The 19,858-nt window shown below is 39.8% G+C and overlaps 1 protein-coding gene across 2 annotated transcripts in view; it reads right to left on the reverse strand.

The window, feature by feature from the left end:
* mtm1 (myotubularin 1) overlaps positions 1-19,858 on the reverse strand; it is a 122,603-nt gene that overhangs the window by 101,904 nt on the left and 841 nt on the right. For both annotated transcript variants that reach the window (XM_059976735.1, XM_059976736.1), the window contains exon 2: positions 859-959. In XM_059976735.1, the coding sequence (XP_059832718.1) occupies positions 859-924 (66 nt within the window). In that variant the 5' untranslated portion in view covers positions 925-959. The remainder of the gene's footprint in view (positions 1-858; positions 960-19,858) is intronic.

Raw genomic sequence — 19,858 nt, forward strand, 5'->3', positions numbered from 1 at the left:
TGCTGCTGCAGATATCAGTCTACTGGAGAGCAAACACCTGTAAAGCAGCTGGTTCAGATGGTGCCACTGGCTGGTCCTTAGTTCATATGCACCAATGCACCATCACAGCTTGGTGCGGCAACTGCTCTGCACTTGACTGCAAGAAACTACTGACAACTGCGGTCACAACTCAGCACCTCACAGGAACTAGCCTTCTTCACTTGGACTGTCAACAGTTCACATAGTTTCAGGAAAGCAGCCTGCATAATCAAAGATCCCACCAACTCTGGACATTCTCTCTACTCCTTTCTCCCATCAGGCAAAAGGTACAAAACGTTGGTAGCACATACAGTATCAGTAGGCTCAAAGACAGATTCTGTCTATCACAGTCTATCTGATTATAACATTGCACCTTACTGTCTACCTGCAATACATTTTCACTGCACTGTGACACTTTATTATGCACTGGTCGTGTTTTACTTTGCATTACCTCAATGCACAGTTGTAATGAACTGATCTACTTGGAGGACATATAATACAAACTTTTCTACTGTACCTCTGCAGGTGACAGTAATAAAACAAATCAAAGCAAATTTTTTAAGTCCTGACGCTGCAGGAAGAGAAAACAGCTGTTAACATTGCAATTTCTGGCTTTTTATCCATGTGAGGAAAGCAGCAGCACTGCCAGGTGGTTGGATCAATGGGTTCGGATTATGGATGGGATTGGTCTCACATACAACACAATGGAAAGTCTTATCAATACCAAATAGGCAGACATGTGAATTAAACCATTTAATCGCTCAAATGCAGGATTTCTGACTGTGGTAGCAAATACAGTTACCAGAAAATGTCAATGCTAAAAACAGGGGAGAAACGTACCTTTTTAGTTGAAGAGTTGATTGATATAGAAGCGGAATATACAATTGGGGAAGATGCAGATGCCATATTTTATCCAGGTTCTTGAAGGACAAAAGATTCGTCTGCAATAGAAATAGACCAGTTAGCCACAGCAACAATTGCAGGGGTGAAAATCTTTCTCAAAGCTTTAACATGCCTTGTACAAAGCAATATGTCAAGATGTTTGTAATAGATTTTTATCTTGTTGACAAATATATTCATATCCATGCTCAACCTTAACATGAAAAGGAACTTCTTCAATGTAATTTTACATCAACAAATTATGCTCCAATTAGACACACAATTTGCATCTCAAAAATTTAAGCTTGAGAACATGAACCAGAAGGTTTTAAACCACCAGACTTTCAAGACAGCCTCCACAGCCTCCTTCAAACAAATCTGTTAAAATTTGAGTCCTCTTTTCTGATGTAACTTTTCAACTTGACACCATCTCTAGGGGATCTGGAGCCTCCAGTAACCACTGATGTCATCAAGCAGACTGAGTAGCCAAGCAGTCTGAAAATGTTCAGAAAATTAACCAGGAAATGAAAAGCACAAGACGTAAGAGCAAAATTAGGCCATTCAGTCCATCAAACCTGCTGCATCATTCAATCATGGCTGATCCTGCATCCCACTCAACCCCATACACCTGCCTTCTCGTCATATCCTTTGATGCCCTAACCAATCAAGAAACTATCAACTTCCACCTTAAATATAGGCATGAACTTGGCCTCCACCGCAGTCTGTGGTAGAGCATTCCACAGATTTACCACTCTCTGGCTATAAAAATTCCTCCCTACTTCCATTCCAAAGGGTTGACCCTCAGTTTTGAGGCTATGCCCTCTAGTTCTGGATACCCCCACCATAGGAAACATCCTCTTCACATCCACCCTACCTAGTCCTTTCAACATTCAGTAGGTTTCAATGACATTCTACCCCTCCACCCCCGCATTCTTCCAAATTCCAGTGAGTACTGTCCCAAAGCTGCCAAACGCTCCAATGTTAACCTGTTCATTCTCGGAATCATCCTCGTGAACCTCCTCTGGACTCTCTGCAATGACAACCTATCCTTTCTGAGATATGGAGCCTGAAACCATTGACAATACTCCAAGTGCAGCCTGACTAGTGTCTAATAATGGCTCAGCATTATCTCCTTGCTTTTATAAGGGTAGATTGTATTTTATTTTTACCTCACTTTAAAGTAAAGACTTAAGTAATAGCATGGGCTTAAATTAAAAAGCAAAGCATATTAACAAATAAATTTAAATGATATTTCAAAGCAGGGATTCCCAACTTCAAGTCCACAAACCACATGCTTATTGGTATTGATCCATGGCAGAAAAAAAGTTGGGAACCCCTGGTTTAAAGAATGCGCTTTGGAATGAAGGGAGATACTTTCAACAATGACCAAAAACTCCCACATCATTTAAAAGAAAAATTGTAAATCTCATTCAAATGTGGCTTAACATTATCAATGAGATTTTACGTGGAAGCATGGAGAAACATCAGGAAATTCCAGGAAGACCTTCTTCGTTGCTGCTGCTGCTGTGAGGTCCGGGTCTCTGCTGGGAAGAACAGGCCCCCAGTCCTCAGGGTCGCGTTGCCGATGGCCGTTAGCTGGGCTGTCTTAATACGCTCGGCAGAGGATGGTGCTCGGAGAAGCTGTGCCGGAGGGGATGGTCGTCGGCTCGGAGGTTCGACGGACTTGGAGTCCGCTGCAGTCAGGTCGGTGTGTGCTGTGTCTGCGAGGCTGGTTTCGACGGAGCTTCCACCGTGTGCTGCGTCTGCGAGGCTGAGTCGGGCAGCGCCTTGGAAGTCCATATCAGGGATACTCCCTTCTGCCGCCGGCGTGGGATGGCGAGTCTGTTGGGACCTTGGGAACTTGTGGAAACTGTGGTGATTTCTTTTGAACTTACAGTCCTTTAATATCTTGGACTATTTTTACTGTGCCCATAGTCTGTTTTTTATCAATTATGCTATTGTTTGCACTGTTGTAACTACATGTTGTAATTATGTGGTTTTGTGCAGGTCTTGTAGCTTTAGTTTTTGGTCTTGTTTTTGTCTGGCGGATTTGGAGCTCCTTTTTGGGAAATGTGTTAGACGGTAGCACAATACTAAGACGCAGCAGCCTCTCCGGACTCTGGATTGGGGATTGCCAAACGTTACGTGGATTTTCTGGTGTAGTCTGTTTTGACATATGCGTTTGTGGTATCATTCTGGGGGAACGCTGTCTCATTTTTTAACTGCATTGCACTTGTGGTTTCTAAATGACAATAAACTGAATCTGAATCTGAAGTGTAAAATGCTGAAGCTCACATCACTGTTAATTATTGAAATCTTTACAAAAAATAATAACACAGATAAACTTCTGATTTATTTCACAACTGATTTTTAACAGATGAGTTTAACACATGAGTGCCAGTAAGCAATAGCAGCATTACACCTGCATATTCCTTCTCTCTGATGTGTGGGGTATGTATCTCTCTACGGTAAATAGAATAATGTTGGCAGGTCCTTTGCACATGATGATGGAGTACTAGACACATACTACAATTCACTCCATGCATTCCAGAAGAACAAAGGAGGAATCTATGCCCTCAAAATACAAACTGGACATGAAAATTGCTTTTTCACTTTTCCCCCCACATGCATATAATTATAATTTCGACATACACAGAACTGAAGGCATATAATGGAATAATTCTGCCTACAAGTCAAATATAGCATGGTACAGTGCTCCTATATCCAAGATAATTTCAGTCAGAGCATCATAAGAGCTGCCTTTACAACAGTGTTGAAACTTTGCAAGCTATATCTGTTGACAACAACATTTGTGTGATCCACGCTTTAAATATAGAATTATAAAGCTACCAAACACTGCATATGGACTGTGGCACAGAAATATTTTACAAAAGCCAAACTAATTTCTTGTTGGATATTTAACTTTAAAATACTGAGTCTCACAGACCACATTATTAAACCTCTAAACATTAGTTTTATAACAATATGATACTGACATGAAATGTGAAGGTTTGTTTTAATCTGTTCACTAATACTACCTGACCTACAGAATACTTTTGCTTTAAGAACCAGCACTATTCATTTCTTTGGTCTGCTTTACAGAAAAATTCACCATTCACATGTTCAAGGTTTAGGACAGGAACGCTCCTAGACAGGACTAAGTACTACGATCCATTGAAGCAGGATCTATTTTCTTAATTCACCCCTCACTGCTATGTCAAGGCTTAGAACTGGAAATGACACATACTGCAAAACAAATTGTCTTGTTTGTCTGCACCATGGCAGATTGGTCTTCTCAAAACATTTTCTGAACTAGTGAAACAATCCAAAAATAATTAAAGAGAACATCTTTAAATAATCAAGAACAGGACCTCTGGGCTTCTAGAAATGGACAGAAGTGCAAGGAAAATACTTTGCCTTTGTTTGCCAAGGTTCCAGTTAGATCTAAGCAACATCCAGTGCAAGTCCAAGACAGTCTCTAAATCCCAAAGCACGGGAATTGGGAATTTTTTTTGCTGGACTCAATTATTTTATACAATCCTAAACTTTCAACAACAATGTGAAAGAAAACACGCTGAAGTGCCGTTGATTGTAATTCACATTCAATTACTGCATGATCAGTTAAAAATTACCCAACAATATGAATGCACTTTGAGCTGAACAATTTCTCCTTCTGGTTAGATCATTTAAACATTCAGTCATGCAGCTTCATGCCAGTACCCATTATGTGGCTTCAATGCTATGCTCCAAATGGTGACAGCTCAGTAGGATTTTATCAAAAATTCCTTTTACAAGAAATATTTTGTTACTTTTGTAGACTAAAATTGCCATGTAAACACAAAGTCATGCTGAGGTGATATTCTCGATGTAATTTGACTACATAATATGCTGGGAGTTTCCATATACAATCGAATTCTAACTGGGGAAGACTTCATACCAAACTTAGAAGCGCAGTATATTCCATTACGTAAATATGCAATGTCAATATTTACTTTAATGAAATTAAGGTTCCTTACATGAAAGATCTGTATACTTAATATAACAGGTCATGCCGCCGCAAAACTTAACATTCTTATTCTTCATTTCCCACTTCTCTACTCCATACTGTGTAATTTAAGATAACTTAAAATATTTTGACGATATTAAATAGAATCCTGAACAAGGTTTCCATTTCTGAAATTTTCCAAACTATGGAATTTAATGAAGTGAAATAAATAAGAAAAATCATCACAAGTCACAGACAGCTTTGAACATTTTCTGAAGTGGCTCTGAGGGCTCTGTAGGTCTGTAGGACAAAGCCATCTATGTTTGATATTAATATATGAACAAATTCAGATAATTTCATCACTGCTCCAAGGTTAGGATTAACACACATGAAATAATAACAATAATAGTAAAACATTTATAGAATACTTTTCATACAGACGAAGTACTTCAAAATGCTTTACAATGGGATGAAGCATAAAAATGAATGAAAATAAAACTAAAATTATTAAAATTTTATTAAAATATATTGAAAACACTGGGATCACTTCCCCCCCACCCCCGTGATTCCCCGTCCACTCAATTCTCCCAACTAATCTCCTAATGGCACCTATCATTGCAAGTGACAGCCATGCCACACTTGCCCAATTCACCTCCACGCTTTCCACCATTCAGGGTCCCAAACAGTCATTCAAGGTGAAGACACTTCACCGGTAAGTCTGTTGGGGTTATCCATTGTATCCAGTGATCCCAAGTAGCCTCCTTTACATAAAATCGCAAGACATAGGAACATAATTAGGCCATTCAGCCCATCGAGTCTGTTCTGCCACTTCATCATGGCTGATCCATTTTCCCTTTCAACCCCATTCTCCTGCCTTCTCTGCAAAATCTTTCATGCCATGACTAATCAAAAACCTATCAACCTCTACTTTAATTACACCCAATGACTTGGCCTCCACAGTCGCCTGTGGCAACGAATTCCACAGATTCACCACCATCTGTCTAAAAAAAAATTCCTCCTCATCTCTGTTCTAAATGGATATCCCTCCATTCTAGGCTGTGCCCTCTGGTCCTAGACTCATTAAAGGGAAACATCTTCTCCACAGCCATTGTCTCTAGGCCTTTCAACATTTGATAGGTTTCAATGAGATCCTCCCTCATTGGTGAGAATCAACACAAATTGGGGGACCACTCTGTTGAGCGCCTCCACTCCATCTGCCAAAAGCAGAATATGTTGGTGACCAACATTTTAATTCCTATTCACATTCCAAGACATAGTTCAAGGCCTCCTCTTTTGCCACAATGAGGCCACTCTTATGGTGAAGGAGCAACACCTCATATTCTGTCTGGGTAGCCTCCAAACTGATAGCATGAACATCGATTTCTCCTTCTGATAACTTCTTTCTGTCCTCCTTCCTCCTACTATTCTCCACTGACTTCTTACCTCTTCTCAACTGCCAATCACTTTACCTTGGTGCCCCTCCTTCTTCCCTTTTTCCTATTGTCCACTCTCCTCTCCTATTAGATTCCTTCCTACCCAGTCAGCTGACGTCAGCTATCATTTTCTAGCTATCCTCTTTCCTGTCCCCCCACCTTTTTACTCTGGTGTCTTCCCCCTTCCTTTCTAGTCCTAAACATCGATTGTTTATTTATTTTCATAAATGCTGCCTGACCTGCTAAGTTCCTGCAGCATCTTTTGTGCGCTGCTCTAGATTTCTAGCATCTGCAGAACTTTTCATTTATTAAAACACCTTTACTTTGCATGACAGTACTTTTACTGATAACAACAGAAAACGTTCTTTTTCTCGAATGCATATCATCAAGACATACACAGATCCAACATTTCAACCTTGATCATTTCAAATGACTTAGCATCCAATGCCTATTATGTAAACATTCTGGTGCCTTTTGTGTGAAACGGCGATTCACGATTTCATTTGTAAATGGCTACATAATGGGGGTGGGACTCTGAGTTTGAGCAAGTAATGAATAAATAGCAAGAGCAAGTCCAGTAATCAGGACAACCATGGATGCAGTAAAGTCAGGGAAAGGAATATTTAGTCAAAATGAACTTATTTCAATTCTGAAGGTTTAAGACCATAAAACATAGGAACAAAATTTGGACATTTGACCCATCGAGTCTGTTCCACCAGTGCTACATGGCAAATTTATTATCCCTCTCAACACTATCTTCCTGTCCTCTCCCAGTCACCTTTGACACCCTTGCTAATCAAGAACCTATCAACCACCACTTTAAATATACTGAATGACTTGGCCCATAGTCATCTGCAGCAATGAATTCCACACATTCATCACCATCTGACTAAAGAAGTTCTCCTTCATCTGGTGTAAAGCGACATCCTTCTATTCTATTCCTAGACTCCCCCACTACAGGAAACATCCTCTCCACGTCCACTCTATCTAGGACTTTCAATATTTGATAGGTTGTATTAAGATTACCCCCTCCCCCATTCTTCTAAACTCCAGCAAGTATAGGCCCAGAGTCATCAAATGCCACTCATGCATTAACCCTTTCATTCCAGGACTGTTAGGGGGATTACCTCAGAGCATGAATCAGCTCTGAAGACTAGGATATTAACAGAACAGCAGGACTGTCAGCTCAATATTCCAGGATACAGATGCTACAGGAGGGACAAAGGTAAAGGTAAACAAGGAGGTGGGAAATAACCTTTCTGATAAGAAAGGACACAATAGCAGAAATGCCATGAGACATGGTAGCATAATGGTTAGTGCAATACTAATGCAGCTCAGCAAGTTGGAGTCAGAGTTCAATGCTGGCATCCTCTGTAAGGAGTTTGTATGTTTTCTCCATAGAATGCGTGAGTTTCCTCTGGTTCCTCCAGTTTCATCCCAAAGGCGTACTAGTCAGTAGATTAAATGGTCATTGTAAATTGTCCTGTGATCAGTCTAGGGTTAAACCGGTGGGTTGCTGGCAATGGAGTTTGAAGGGCTAGAAGGGCCTGTAATGCAGTATATCTTTAAATAAATAAAAATAAAATAAAATAAAATAAAATAAACTGTAGAAATGAGATGACACTCTTGGGGGATCCAATGAGGCCATATGAAACAAGAAGAAACAAGTCTAATAGGGCTGTATTATAGATGCCACAACAGCCTGCAGGAACTTAAGGAGCAGGTGTGTAAAGACACCTTAAAACTCATAGTTTTAAGCTCAATATGGTTGGTTGTATTAGTAGGTAGATTTTAATTTTCCCGTTGTTGACTTGGCCACCCAGTGTTATGAGTCTAGAGGGGACTGGAATTTGTGGTGTGTCGGGAAAGTTTCCTGAGTGAACATACAGAAAGCCTTTCTCAGAAGGGTGCAATATTGGACCTTCTCTTAGGGACTGAGACAAGTAACAGAAGTGACAGTCAGGGAGCACTTTGACTCCAGTGACCATAATTCTATTAGCTTTAAGAGAGTAATGGAAAAGGATAGGGCATGATTAATTAACCATTGCCTATCCTTTTCCATAAACCCTAAGTAACTGAAGTAGGGTTAATTTTAGGGACATCAGGATCTGGCAGAAGTCGAGTGGGTGCACCTGTCTGAAGAGAAAGGAACAAATGACAAGTGGGGGGTTTTAAAAGAGTGATCACAAGTGTCCAGGAGAAACAGGTTCCTGTTAGGATGAAGGGTAAATCTGGTCAAGAAAAAGGAAGCACGCAGTCTTCCCTAAAAGTCAGCACAAGTCCCAGCAAAATCCTTGTAAGTTTCTGATGAAAATTAACTGTCCATTTCACTCCATAGAAGGAGGCTGACAAACCGAGTTCCTCAATCATTGTGCATGCTGTTGCATAAATCCTGCTCAATGCAAGGGGAACTGCAGATTCTCAGCACTTGCAAAGCACACTTTCTCTTTTGTCATAGAACATACAAGCAAATAGAATTTCAGATGTGCTTTGTCAAAATTGTTATCAACTAAGAACTTGCAATTCTATTCTTGGAAACTATTCTACCAGCTTATCCATGATTTTCCTGTTTGACATTAGAATCCATCCCATTTGTTTTTAAGAATAATGCACACAAAATGCTGGAGGAACTCAATAGGTCAAGCTGCATCGATAGAGAGGAACAAAGAGTTTGTTTTGAGTAGGATACTGGTCAAACTACTTTTTATAGCCCAATGAAAAAAGACTTGCCCTCACAACCATTAGATCAGCTGATAATAATTCTATTAAGTTCCTAACTCAAATCACTTTAATTCAAATATAAACCAATAGAAAATGCTTTAACTGTAAAATACTTCAAACAACAGGAAAAAGTGGGGTTACACTTGCGGGAGGAACTCAGCAGACCAGGCAGCATCTATGGAAAAGAATAAATAGTCGGTCATTTCGGGCCGAGATCTTTCATCAGGACCCTTTTGTTCACCTTTTTCCAGTTTTATTTATAAATGCCTTTTGAACTTTGATGGTTTTAAATTCTCATTTCCAAACCAGTTTTGACTGATAACATTGATTCACATTCAAATATTTAATGAATGCTCCAATCTACTTTCACCACAGGCCTGCTCCCAATGAGTCCTGCAGGCTACTAAGGGGCCACTCTGATGCTCTCCACTTGATTGGACTTGTGCTTCAAGTCACAGACCACTGCCTCACATTCTGTAATCCAATATTTGCTTTGCAACCCACACTTTGGTGCAGTGTATCTAGGGGCAGAGCTGTCCATATGGTGGATCTGCAAGAGAATGAGGGTTCTGTACATTGGCTGGGTGCAGCGGACATGGGTGTAGAGCTATGGTCCAGACCAGGGGTCAGCAACCTTTACCACTGAAAGAGCCACTTGGACCCGTTTCCCACAGAAAAGAAAACACTGGGAGCCGCAAAACCCGTTTGACATTTAAAATGAAATAACACTGCATACAACGTTTTTTTTGCCTTTATGCTATGTATAAACAAACTATAATGTGTTGCATTTATGAAATTGATGAACTCCTGCAGAGAAAACGAAATTACATTTCTGCATGCAACAAAAACATTTTGAACTCCGAAAAAAAGACGTTGGGTTGAAAGTTACTTTTAAGTAAAATATTCAATGTCTATTTGAGTCCTTCTTGTATTTATGAAAAACGCCGAACTTAAATTTTCCGCCAGCAGCAAACCAAAAATAACGTCAGCCAGCTGTCATCCTGAAAAATGAAAGGACTATTTCACTGAACAATGAAAAAATATGAATATAAGTAAAATAATAGGCAATTAAAATATTTATCATACTTGGTTAATGGGATTTCTGCTCCTGGACCTCAGCGCACAGCGTCTGCACATCAGGGCTGTATGATGTCACCTTCATCTTTACACAGGATCGCAAGCTGTCATCTGTGAGGTTTTCAATATCACTCCATTTGTGTTTCTGAGCAAGAACGGCCTTCTGACGGGCAACATCTTCAAGGTCTGCTGTCAAGCGTCTAAACTTGGACACCCATATGTCTTTGTCGGCTATGTCGGCCAGTTCCATCTCAAGATCAGGTTGACTCACACCTGCCAATGCAGTCGTATTCAGTAGGGAAGGATCGATGCTTAAGGGAGTGACCGGGAAGGATAATGTGTTTTTTTCCTCTCTGAACTCACAGAAGCGTTTCCCAAACGATGTTTGCATTGCGATGATTGCAGAATGTAAATACTCCGAAATTATCATGTCGTGACCTTGTTTGAACTCTCTCAAATTGGGGAAGTGAGACAAAGTGCCTTTCTGTAAATCTCTGGCAAGCACTGTCAACTTGCGCTCGAATGCCAAAACATCCTCCAACATGTGCAGGGCTGTACGTCCTTTCCCCTGAAGAGCTGTGTTCAGCGTGTTCAGGTGCGCTGTCATGTCTACCATGAAGTGTAGCTTTTCCAGCCACTCTGGCTGTTCCAGCTCAGGAAAGGTGAGCCCTTTGCTGCCCAGGAAAGTTTTCACTTCTTCCAGACACACGACAAAGTGTTTCAGCACCTTCCGTCTGGACAGCCAGCGATAAAAACACGTTGTAGCGGTGTCAGTAAACTGCAGTCAAAGATAGCTTTATTCGAACTAAACAGCCTTGCTTTTCAGCTTCCCTCAACCCAGCCCCCATGGACGCAGATGCTGCAAAAGACGTGTACTCACAAACCCCCGTAGGCTATCTCCCTTAGCCGGAATGCTGGCTAATTGTGAGCCGTTTTATGATGTGGCAGGAAATGTGTCGCTACACTTAGGTTGTACAAGATCACCATAATTACATTTCAAAAGCCTACAAACTAACATAAAATACATTTTAATTAAATACTGACCAATTATTTCCCAAAGCCACAGGGAGCCGCAGCACAGAGGTGAAAGAGCCACAAATGGCTCGGGAGCCGCAGGTTGCCGACCCCCGGTCCAGACTTATACTGGACGAGCTTACATCAGCATTTTTTTGATTATTCTTGGAACTAACCCCCTCAGTTACACTACATAATCAAAAGTCAACTGAAGTCTCAAGTCCTATGCAAAACCCAAGCTGAAATTTAAGTCTACACTGAAGTAGAGTGGTCTTGATTGATGTATTCTTTTAGAAAGACAAAGTCCTATCTTCCTGGATGCTGCAATTGTGAAGGCCAGGTGAGGGTTCAGTTTCTGTCATCTCAGACAGCACTTCTGACAAGACTTTAAACTTCAGAAATAAATTAAAGATCCATGCTGATGCAAGACTGAGCTTACTGTTGATTCCTAGTATCCTAGACCATTATCACCCTTACCTAACCAAATACTGAAGTACTGGTTGTCATATTGCTGTGCAAGAGATATTATATACACAATTTGGCAGCAGCACACACACACATACACAAAACCACCGCTGTAGCACAGTGGTTAGGGCGATGCTATTACAGTTCAGGGATTTGGAATTCAGAGTTAAATTCTGACATCATCTGTAAGGAGTCTGTACATCCTCCCCATGGAATGCTCAGATTTTCTCCAGGTCCTCTGGTTTCCTCACAGTCAGAAGACTTACTGATTAATAGGTTAATTGGTCATTGTAAACTGTCCCACGATTAGCTAGGGTTAAATTGGGGTTTGCTGGGTGGTATGGCTTGAAGGCATATTCTGCACTGTATCTCTAAATAAAATAAACCCTCTGTAATTTGCAAAAAAAAGGAATAATAAAGCAACCAATAAAAATTATTAATCAAGTTAGATATGTTTTTCCCCTTTGAAATTACTGGACACAAGGGAACACACTCAAACTGTGTCCAAAAGAAATGTGATTTTTTTTTAACATGAAAAAACCTTTCTCTGATAGAGTAGACAATACTAATGACCAGTAGCTTACTGTCCTCAAGGGTGGTGGAAGCTGAAATATTTAATGAGTTTGAAGGAACATTGTGTAAATACTTGAGGGAGATGCTCTTGTAGAGGTTAAAGGATAGAGCAGAGAGAAAGAACTGTAGAAGATTCTTTACAGAGAGCAGGCAGGGACTTAGTGGTTTCCACCGCATTTTCCTATGCTCTATAACTCTATGACACTAAGTGCTTTACAGTAGGAAACATTTAAGTATCTGTATCAATTGGGAAGACTGATGGGACAAGATTAAACATTCAATTTGACTAACGGACACAACAATGAATATTACCGACTGGTCACTTATTCTGAATGCTCTAAACTGAAAGATGTCCATGTCAAAATTCAATTAGTAAGAATACATCACATTTTCTAAAAAAATTCAATGTAACCAACAAAATAATATTTAAATTACATTTCCCCAAACATGGCCACTTGGATTTCTGCAGGTCTAACTGCCTCTGAAACATTGACAATAAATGTTTCATTAACGTGAAGGCTAAATCAATTACTTAGGCATCTGATCAGCTCTGTTCACGACTACAACTGATTAGTTAATATTCTCCAGGGTACAAGTCATGAATATGACTGCTCATGATGGACAGGTCTCTATTCAGGGCATACTACAAGTGATTAATGAGGTTTGAAATCTTAATGTTTCAGGATAGTAATTCTGGTGAAATCACATGGGTAGCATTTACTATAGTTTCGATGGTTCTAATGGCATAAAATCATCTCTAGGGTACTGTAGCCACCGTACAATGCAGTAGTTTGGGATTAGATTAATTTTGAAAACCATGCTATAATTTTAAAGATTCATAATTAAGATGGCAGCTCATTACCTTTGGCTTACTCCTATCCCTGTACCGAAACAATTTGCTTTAATAAGGAGGAGCAGCTTCAGAAATTGCATGCTCCTCACTCAACTGTTTATTGAAGGAGTTAGCCCTCACTGACATGCAGCAAGATCTGGACAACATAAAGGTTTGGGCTAATAACCAGCAGGTAAAAATCATGTCAATCAACTCCCCAGAAACAACTCACCTTAAAATTCATCTAACTTCATTACAATCACCTTTACTAAATTTCCCCCAATCACTTTTCCACTCAGAGGATGATGAGAGCATGGAACAAGCTGCCAGTGGAAGTGGTGGATGTAGGTTCAATTCCAACATTTAAGAAGGGTTTGGATAAATATATATTGGGAAGGGCATGGAAGTCTAAGCAGGTGCAGGTCAATGGAACTAGGCAGAATAATAGTCCTGCATGGACTAGATGGGCCAAAGAGCCTGTTTCTGTGCTGTCATTGTCCAGATACTTATTGGACCCATCATATTGGCTACAAGAACAAATGAGTAGGTAGTTGTTCTATGATAAATGAACTAATTTCCAAGAGCCCACAACCTTCCACAATCGATGTGTGCCCTGATGAGTTCAGTTCCATTATTCCTTAAAGGAGACTGGCAGCAACTAGCACAAGTCAGCTTACATATCCACCACCAGAAGCACCATCTACCACCAAAACCCCACACCACTCATACAGGAACATCAGCTTCTGCAATTTCTAGCAGGTACATGTTCTCTGGAAATCCTCAAATCACCACAATTTTATCTGAATTCTCTAGCCACTAATATCATGAGCATTTAGGCTTCCTTTTTTCCAGAAAAGTAGAAGCAGAATTTGTTTTCTTGTAACCAATCACCCTCTTGAAACTATTCTGTATTTGCATCACAATCAAGATCCTAGAACTCCTTACCAACACCTTCACTACATTGCTGAGCATGCTACAGAATGCTATAATCCCATGATTTAAAAACAAAAATAATTTCCCTACAAGGCTTTCTCAATTTATCCTCACCTAATATAAAACATATTCTAAAATTCATGTCCGCATATTGCAAGCAGATGCATCAAGAAACTGCAACAGAGACATATAAACAGTAATTGCTTTGGATGACAAAAATATTAGGTCAGAACAGTTAAGCACAACATTCACAATTCAGAACATTTTGTAGGCTGAACAATTTACTTCATGACCATAAATCACAGTACCACAGTGTTAGCACATCACATTACAGTACCTGCGAACTGGGTTCAAAGTAAGGACTTTGTATGTTCTCCCAATGACCCTGTGGGGGGTGTTTCAGTTTCTCCAGCAGTCAAGACATACTGGCTGGTAGGTTATTGTAAATTGTCCCATGACTAGAGTAGGGTTAAATCAGGGGTGTTCTGCACTGTATCTCAATAAATAATAACATTTTCAGGTCTGTGAAGGGACACATGCACTGCTTCGACCAAAACAAGAAGCTCTGGCATATCAACCAATAGCCATGCCAGTTCAGGTGCAAGGGTGCTTTCATTCATTTCCAATGGAGTCAATAGCTTTGAAAACAAGAGATGTTCAAGGTAATTTACAATTCTAAATTACATTAATATATTTGATTGTTTTCCAATGTTTAGTCATTTTTATCCAGTTATGTTTTTAAGAAGTATTTTAATTATTTCAAATCCAGTGAGCCCAGAAATGCAGTACTCGCTACACAAGTAGAAAAGATGGTAAAGGCAACATAAAACATCTTTGCCTTACTTGCCTTCGTTGATAGAAGTGTTGAGTGTAAGAATAAGAAAAGTCATGCTATATAAATCTTCAGTGAAACTGCAGTGTGCAGTTCCAAATATCTACTCTATCTGTGTCAGTTCTGGTCACCCCATTAAAGGGTTCTGGAGAGGTTTACTAGGATGCTGCTTGGATTAGATTATAAGAGCTATGAGAAAAGGTTGAACAAACTAGGGCTATTGTCCTTAGAGTATCAAAGACTTGACAGATTTTTGTAAATTATTGAGACAAAGATGGAGTAGACTGTCAAAATCTTTTTCCCATGGTAGAAATGTCAAACACCAGAAGATGTGCTTTTAAGGTTATGGGGGGAAGTTTAAAAGCAATGCAAGAGGTTTGTTTTTTTTAAAAAACACAGAATGTGGCAGGTGCCTGGAATAGGTAACCGGGCCAGTAGATAAACACATGAAGGAAACGGAGGGATATGGCATCAAGATCAGAACAATATTGTGGGCTGAATGGTCTGTCCAATGCTGTACTGTTCTATGTTCTATTTACTGTCAGAAGGTCTTGTACGCCAAGCGAGAGGGAGATTCCTAGGTCAGTTTACCATTTGAAGAGCTACTCCAGGTAAATACAGTCCCCACGAGTGAGGAGAAGTGAGCGTGGGCTGAATGCAAATCCCATCTCCTGCTTTAAAAAGGGATGTCTGCAACTTTATCAAAACACTATTAGCTTCTAGTATCGTCAGCAGCTTTATTTTTTCTCCAAAAAAACCAGAAATAGCAGCTACCTGGCAGCTCATTAGTATTGAAGTTTTGTGTTAGAGTTCCTATACATCCTAAGTATCCTCTGCAGTTTGATATGTATTTGCATTAGGTTTGCTAATCTCTTTAGCAGGAAGATATTACAAATGTTTAAGAAAACAGCACACAGAAAATGTTTGATCAACTTAAAACAAAACAGTTCATGACAGGTCCAGTAACATCTGCAGAGAAAAGCACAGCACAACTCTGCTCAGAACTTTGTAATGAAGGGTACCTTTTCTCTTTAGACGTGCATATATTTGTACTATTTTTTCATTTTGGTTCAGCTCTCAGCGATATTTTCCACAATTAAAACTAGATACTAGATACATAAACTAGATACTCTTTACTTACAATAAACTAATGAATCCAGCCATATGAATGTTGTATTTTCCTTTTGACCTGCCACAAGAAATCTCTTCAAAAAGTCACATTATAGTTCCACCAATACCCAAATTGATTAAGGAAATGAATACCTGAGCTTTTCAATGTGGAAAGGTCATAAATTCCAACAGCACTCATAGGGTGATGGCAAATTACAGACATTCTGCAACTGGTCCTGTTCAGTTCAGAATATTGCAAAGCCTGATCAAAAATCCATGCTTCTGATCACTCTGAAATTTCTGCTGGCTATAAAAATGTGTAAACATCATGCAAGGAAAGGGTCTAAATAACATAAACCCTATACAGTCAAACAGAGTGAATACAAAGAGAAGTTAGCTTACAGAGAAAGGACACATTTTGGATCCAGGGATGTAACCCTTTACTAAAAAAGGGCTGAACGTAAATAGAATACATGTTGTCATGGTTTCAATATTATTTGTAACATGAACAATGTGGATTTTTGATCAGGCTTTGCAATATTCTGAACTGAACAGGACCAGTTGCAGAATGTCTGTAATTTGCCATCACCTAATAAGTGCTGTTGGAATTTATGACCTTTCCACATTGAACATGCTTTAAATAAAGCATTTTTACCTACTTAACTGGAACTTGTTCATGACTGATAATGGCACCATAGACTATTCAGTGAATAAGGTAAACCCAATTTATAATTACTATATTGAGTTTTATTGAATGAACTATTGCAGGTCTGAGAGTGAGGAACGACCCGAGGTTTGGCTGACTTGGGTGCCGGGCCAGAGGAGAGGGACGAGCTGGTGTTCAGCTGCTGCTCTGCGTTGAACTGAGGCTGTGGCCTGCAACCAACTTTAATCAGCCTTTACTGTCTTCTCCTATCTAGCACCTAAATCACTTGTATCATTCAGTCCCTTCCAAATTGCCTTTGCTCTACCCTCCTCCGCAAGTCAAAATGTTAACCAGGTTCAGGAACAGTTATTACCCCTCAATCATCAGTCTCCTGAACCAAAGGGGTAACTTCACTTGCCCCATAATTGACATGTTCCCACAACCTGTGAACTCACTTTCAAGGATTCATCTCATGTTCTCAATATTTATTAATAATTTACTTACCATTATTATTCCTTTCCTTTTATATTTACACACTGGTTGAACACCCAAGTTGGTGCAATTTTGCACTGACTCTACAAGGGTTATTATTTGATGGATTTATTGAGTATGCCCGCAAGAAAATGAATCTCAGGGTTATATATGGTGACCTATCAGTACTTTGATAATAACCTTAACTTTTCCTTTAACTGATTAAAGATCACTGACCCAAATTGTTGTCTCTCATGCTGCCCAAAAATACTTCCAAACCAACAAGAATCCAAATCAGATTTATTGTCACTAATGGAAGTTGTGAAGTTTCTTATGTGGCACGAGTTACAATAAAACATAAATAAGTAGAGTCACAGAATGCTACAGCCCTAAACAGCCCATGTAAGCTATTATTCTGCCTAATCCCATCAACCTGCACCCAATCCATGTACCTATCCAAAGTACAAAGCAGTGCAAAAGAGGAGTAGTGAGGACCTTTCCAACAGATTTTCTGATCTGTAGTCCATGTGTACTTGAAAACTAACTTTTTTGAAAGTTCTTCATTGAACAAAGTTGATTTCTAACAAGCATACAGCACCTTAATATACTATTTCCTAAAATTCCACTTAACTTTTCTGAAAGTTTCACAAATTGTCACAATATTCCTTCATTAAATGCTCCCACTCAGGCTTCAAGAAACACATGCTGTCTTGATGGCATTAAAAATAATAATTCTACTGTATCAATATACAATAGACAGTAGGTGCAGGAGTAGGCTATTCAGCCCTTCTAGCCAGCACCGCCATTCACTGTGATCATGGCTGATCATACACAATCAGTACCCCGTTCCTGCCCTCTCCCCAAATCCCTTGACCCCGCTATCTATAAGAGCTCTATCTCTCTCTCTCTCTTGAATGAATCCAGAGACTTGGCCTCCACTACCTTCTGGGGCAGAGCATTCCACATATACACCACTCTGGGTGAAAAAAAGTTTTTCCGCATCTCTGTTCTAAATGGCCTACCCCTTATTCTTAAACTGTGGCCTCTAGTTCTGGACTCACCCATCAGCGGGAACATGCTTCCTACCTCCAGTGTGTCCAATCCCTTAATAATCTCATATGTTTCAATCAGATCCCCTCTCATCCTTCTAAATTCCAGTGTATACAAGCCCAGTTGCTCCAATCTTTCAACATATGACAGTCCCGCCATTCCGGAAATTAATCTTGTGAACCTACAGTGCACTCCCTCAATAGCAAGAATGTCCTTCCTCAAATTTGGAGACGAAAACTGAACACAATACTCCAAGTGGGGTCTCACCAGGGCCCTGTACAGCTGCAGAAGGACCTCTTTACTCCTATACTCAATTCCTCTTGTTATAAAAGCCAGCATGCCATTAGCTTTCTTCACTGCCTGCTGTACCTGCATGCTTGCTTTCATTGACTGATGTACAAGAACACCTAGATCTCGTTGTACTTCCCCTTTTCCTAACTTGACTCCATTTAGATAGTAATGTGCCTTCCTGTTCTTGCCACCAAAGTGGATAACCTCACATTTATCCACATTAAACTGCATCTGCCATACATTTGCCCACTCACCCAACCTGTCCAAGTCACCCTGCATTCTCATAACATCCTCTTGACATTTCACACTGCCACCCAGCTTTGTGTCATCAGCAAATTTGCTAATGTTACTAATCGGAAGCACAAACCTCAAAGGACAGACAAAAATAGTGGTGCTAGAAAGTTTGTGAACCCTGTAGAATTTTCTCTGTTTCCACATAAATATGACTTAAAATATGATCAGATCTTCATGCAAGTCTTAAAACTAGATAAAGAGAACCCAATTAAATAACACAAAAACATTATACTCATTCATTTATTTATTGTGAAAAATGATCCAATATTTTATGTATTTGTTGGAAAAAGTATGTGAACCTTTGCAGTAATGTCTTTTACAAAAGCTATTTGGAGTCAGGTGTTCCAGTCAATGAGATGAGATTGGAGGTGTGGGTTGTAGAGGTGCCCTGTCCTATAAGACACACAAAGTCAGGTTACTAACAGAGCCTGCTCTTCTCAAGGAAGATTTGTTTATGTGCACCATGCCTCAATCCAGACAACTTTCAGAGGACCTTAGAAGAAGGATCATAGAGATGCATGAAACTGGAAAGGGCTACAAAAGCATTTCTAAAGACCGAAGTGCTCATCAGTCCCCAGTAAGAGAAATCATCTACAAATGGAGGATATTCAGTACTGTTGCTACTCCCTAGGAGTGGGCATCCTGCAAAGATCACAGCAAGAGCCCAATATGCATTGCTGAAGGAGGTTTAAAAAAAGAACCCAACAGTAACAGCAAAAGACCTGCAGAGATCTTTAGAACTTGTTAAAGGCTCTGTTCATGTGTCCACTATAAGAAAAACACTGAACAAGAATGGTGTTCGTGGAAGGACACCATGGAGGAAACCACTGCTCTCCAAAAAAGAACAGTGCAGCACATCTCCAGTCTGGATGTTTTCTGGGACAATGTTATATGGACAGTTGAGACAAAAGTTTAACTTTTTGACAGAAATGCACAGCATTGTGTTTGGAGGAAAAAGGGCACTGCACACCAACACCGAAACCTCATCCCAACTGTGAAGCATGGTGGAAGGAGCAGCATGGTTTGAGCCTGCTTTGTTGCCTCAGGGCCCAGATAACTTTCAATCAATGAGAGAACAATGAATTCAAAATTACATCAAGACATTTTACAGGAGAATGTCAGAGTAGTAATAGAAGTTGGATAATGCAACAAGACAATGATCCAGTAAACAAGAGTAAATCAACAACAGAATAGTTTTAAAAAGATTTGTGTTTTGGAATGGCTGAGTCAAAGT

This window comes from Hypanus sabinus, chromosome 8 (genome assembly GCF_030144855.1).
Source record: "Hypanus sabinus isolate sHypSab1 chromosome 8, sHypSab1.hap1, whole genome shotgun sequence".
Classification (NCBI taxonomy): domain Eukaryota; kingdom Metazoa; phylum Chordata; class Chondrichthyes; order Myliobatiformes; family Dasyatidae; genus Hypanus; species Hypanus sabinus.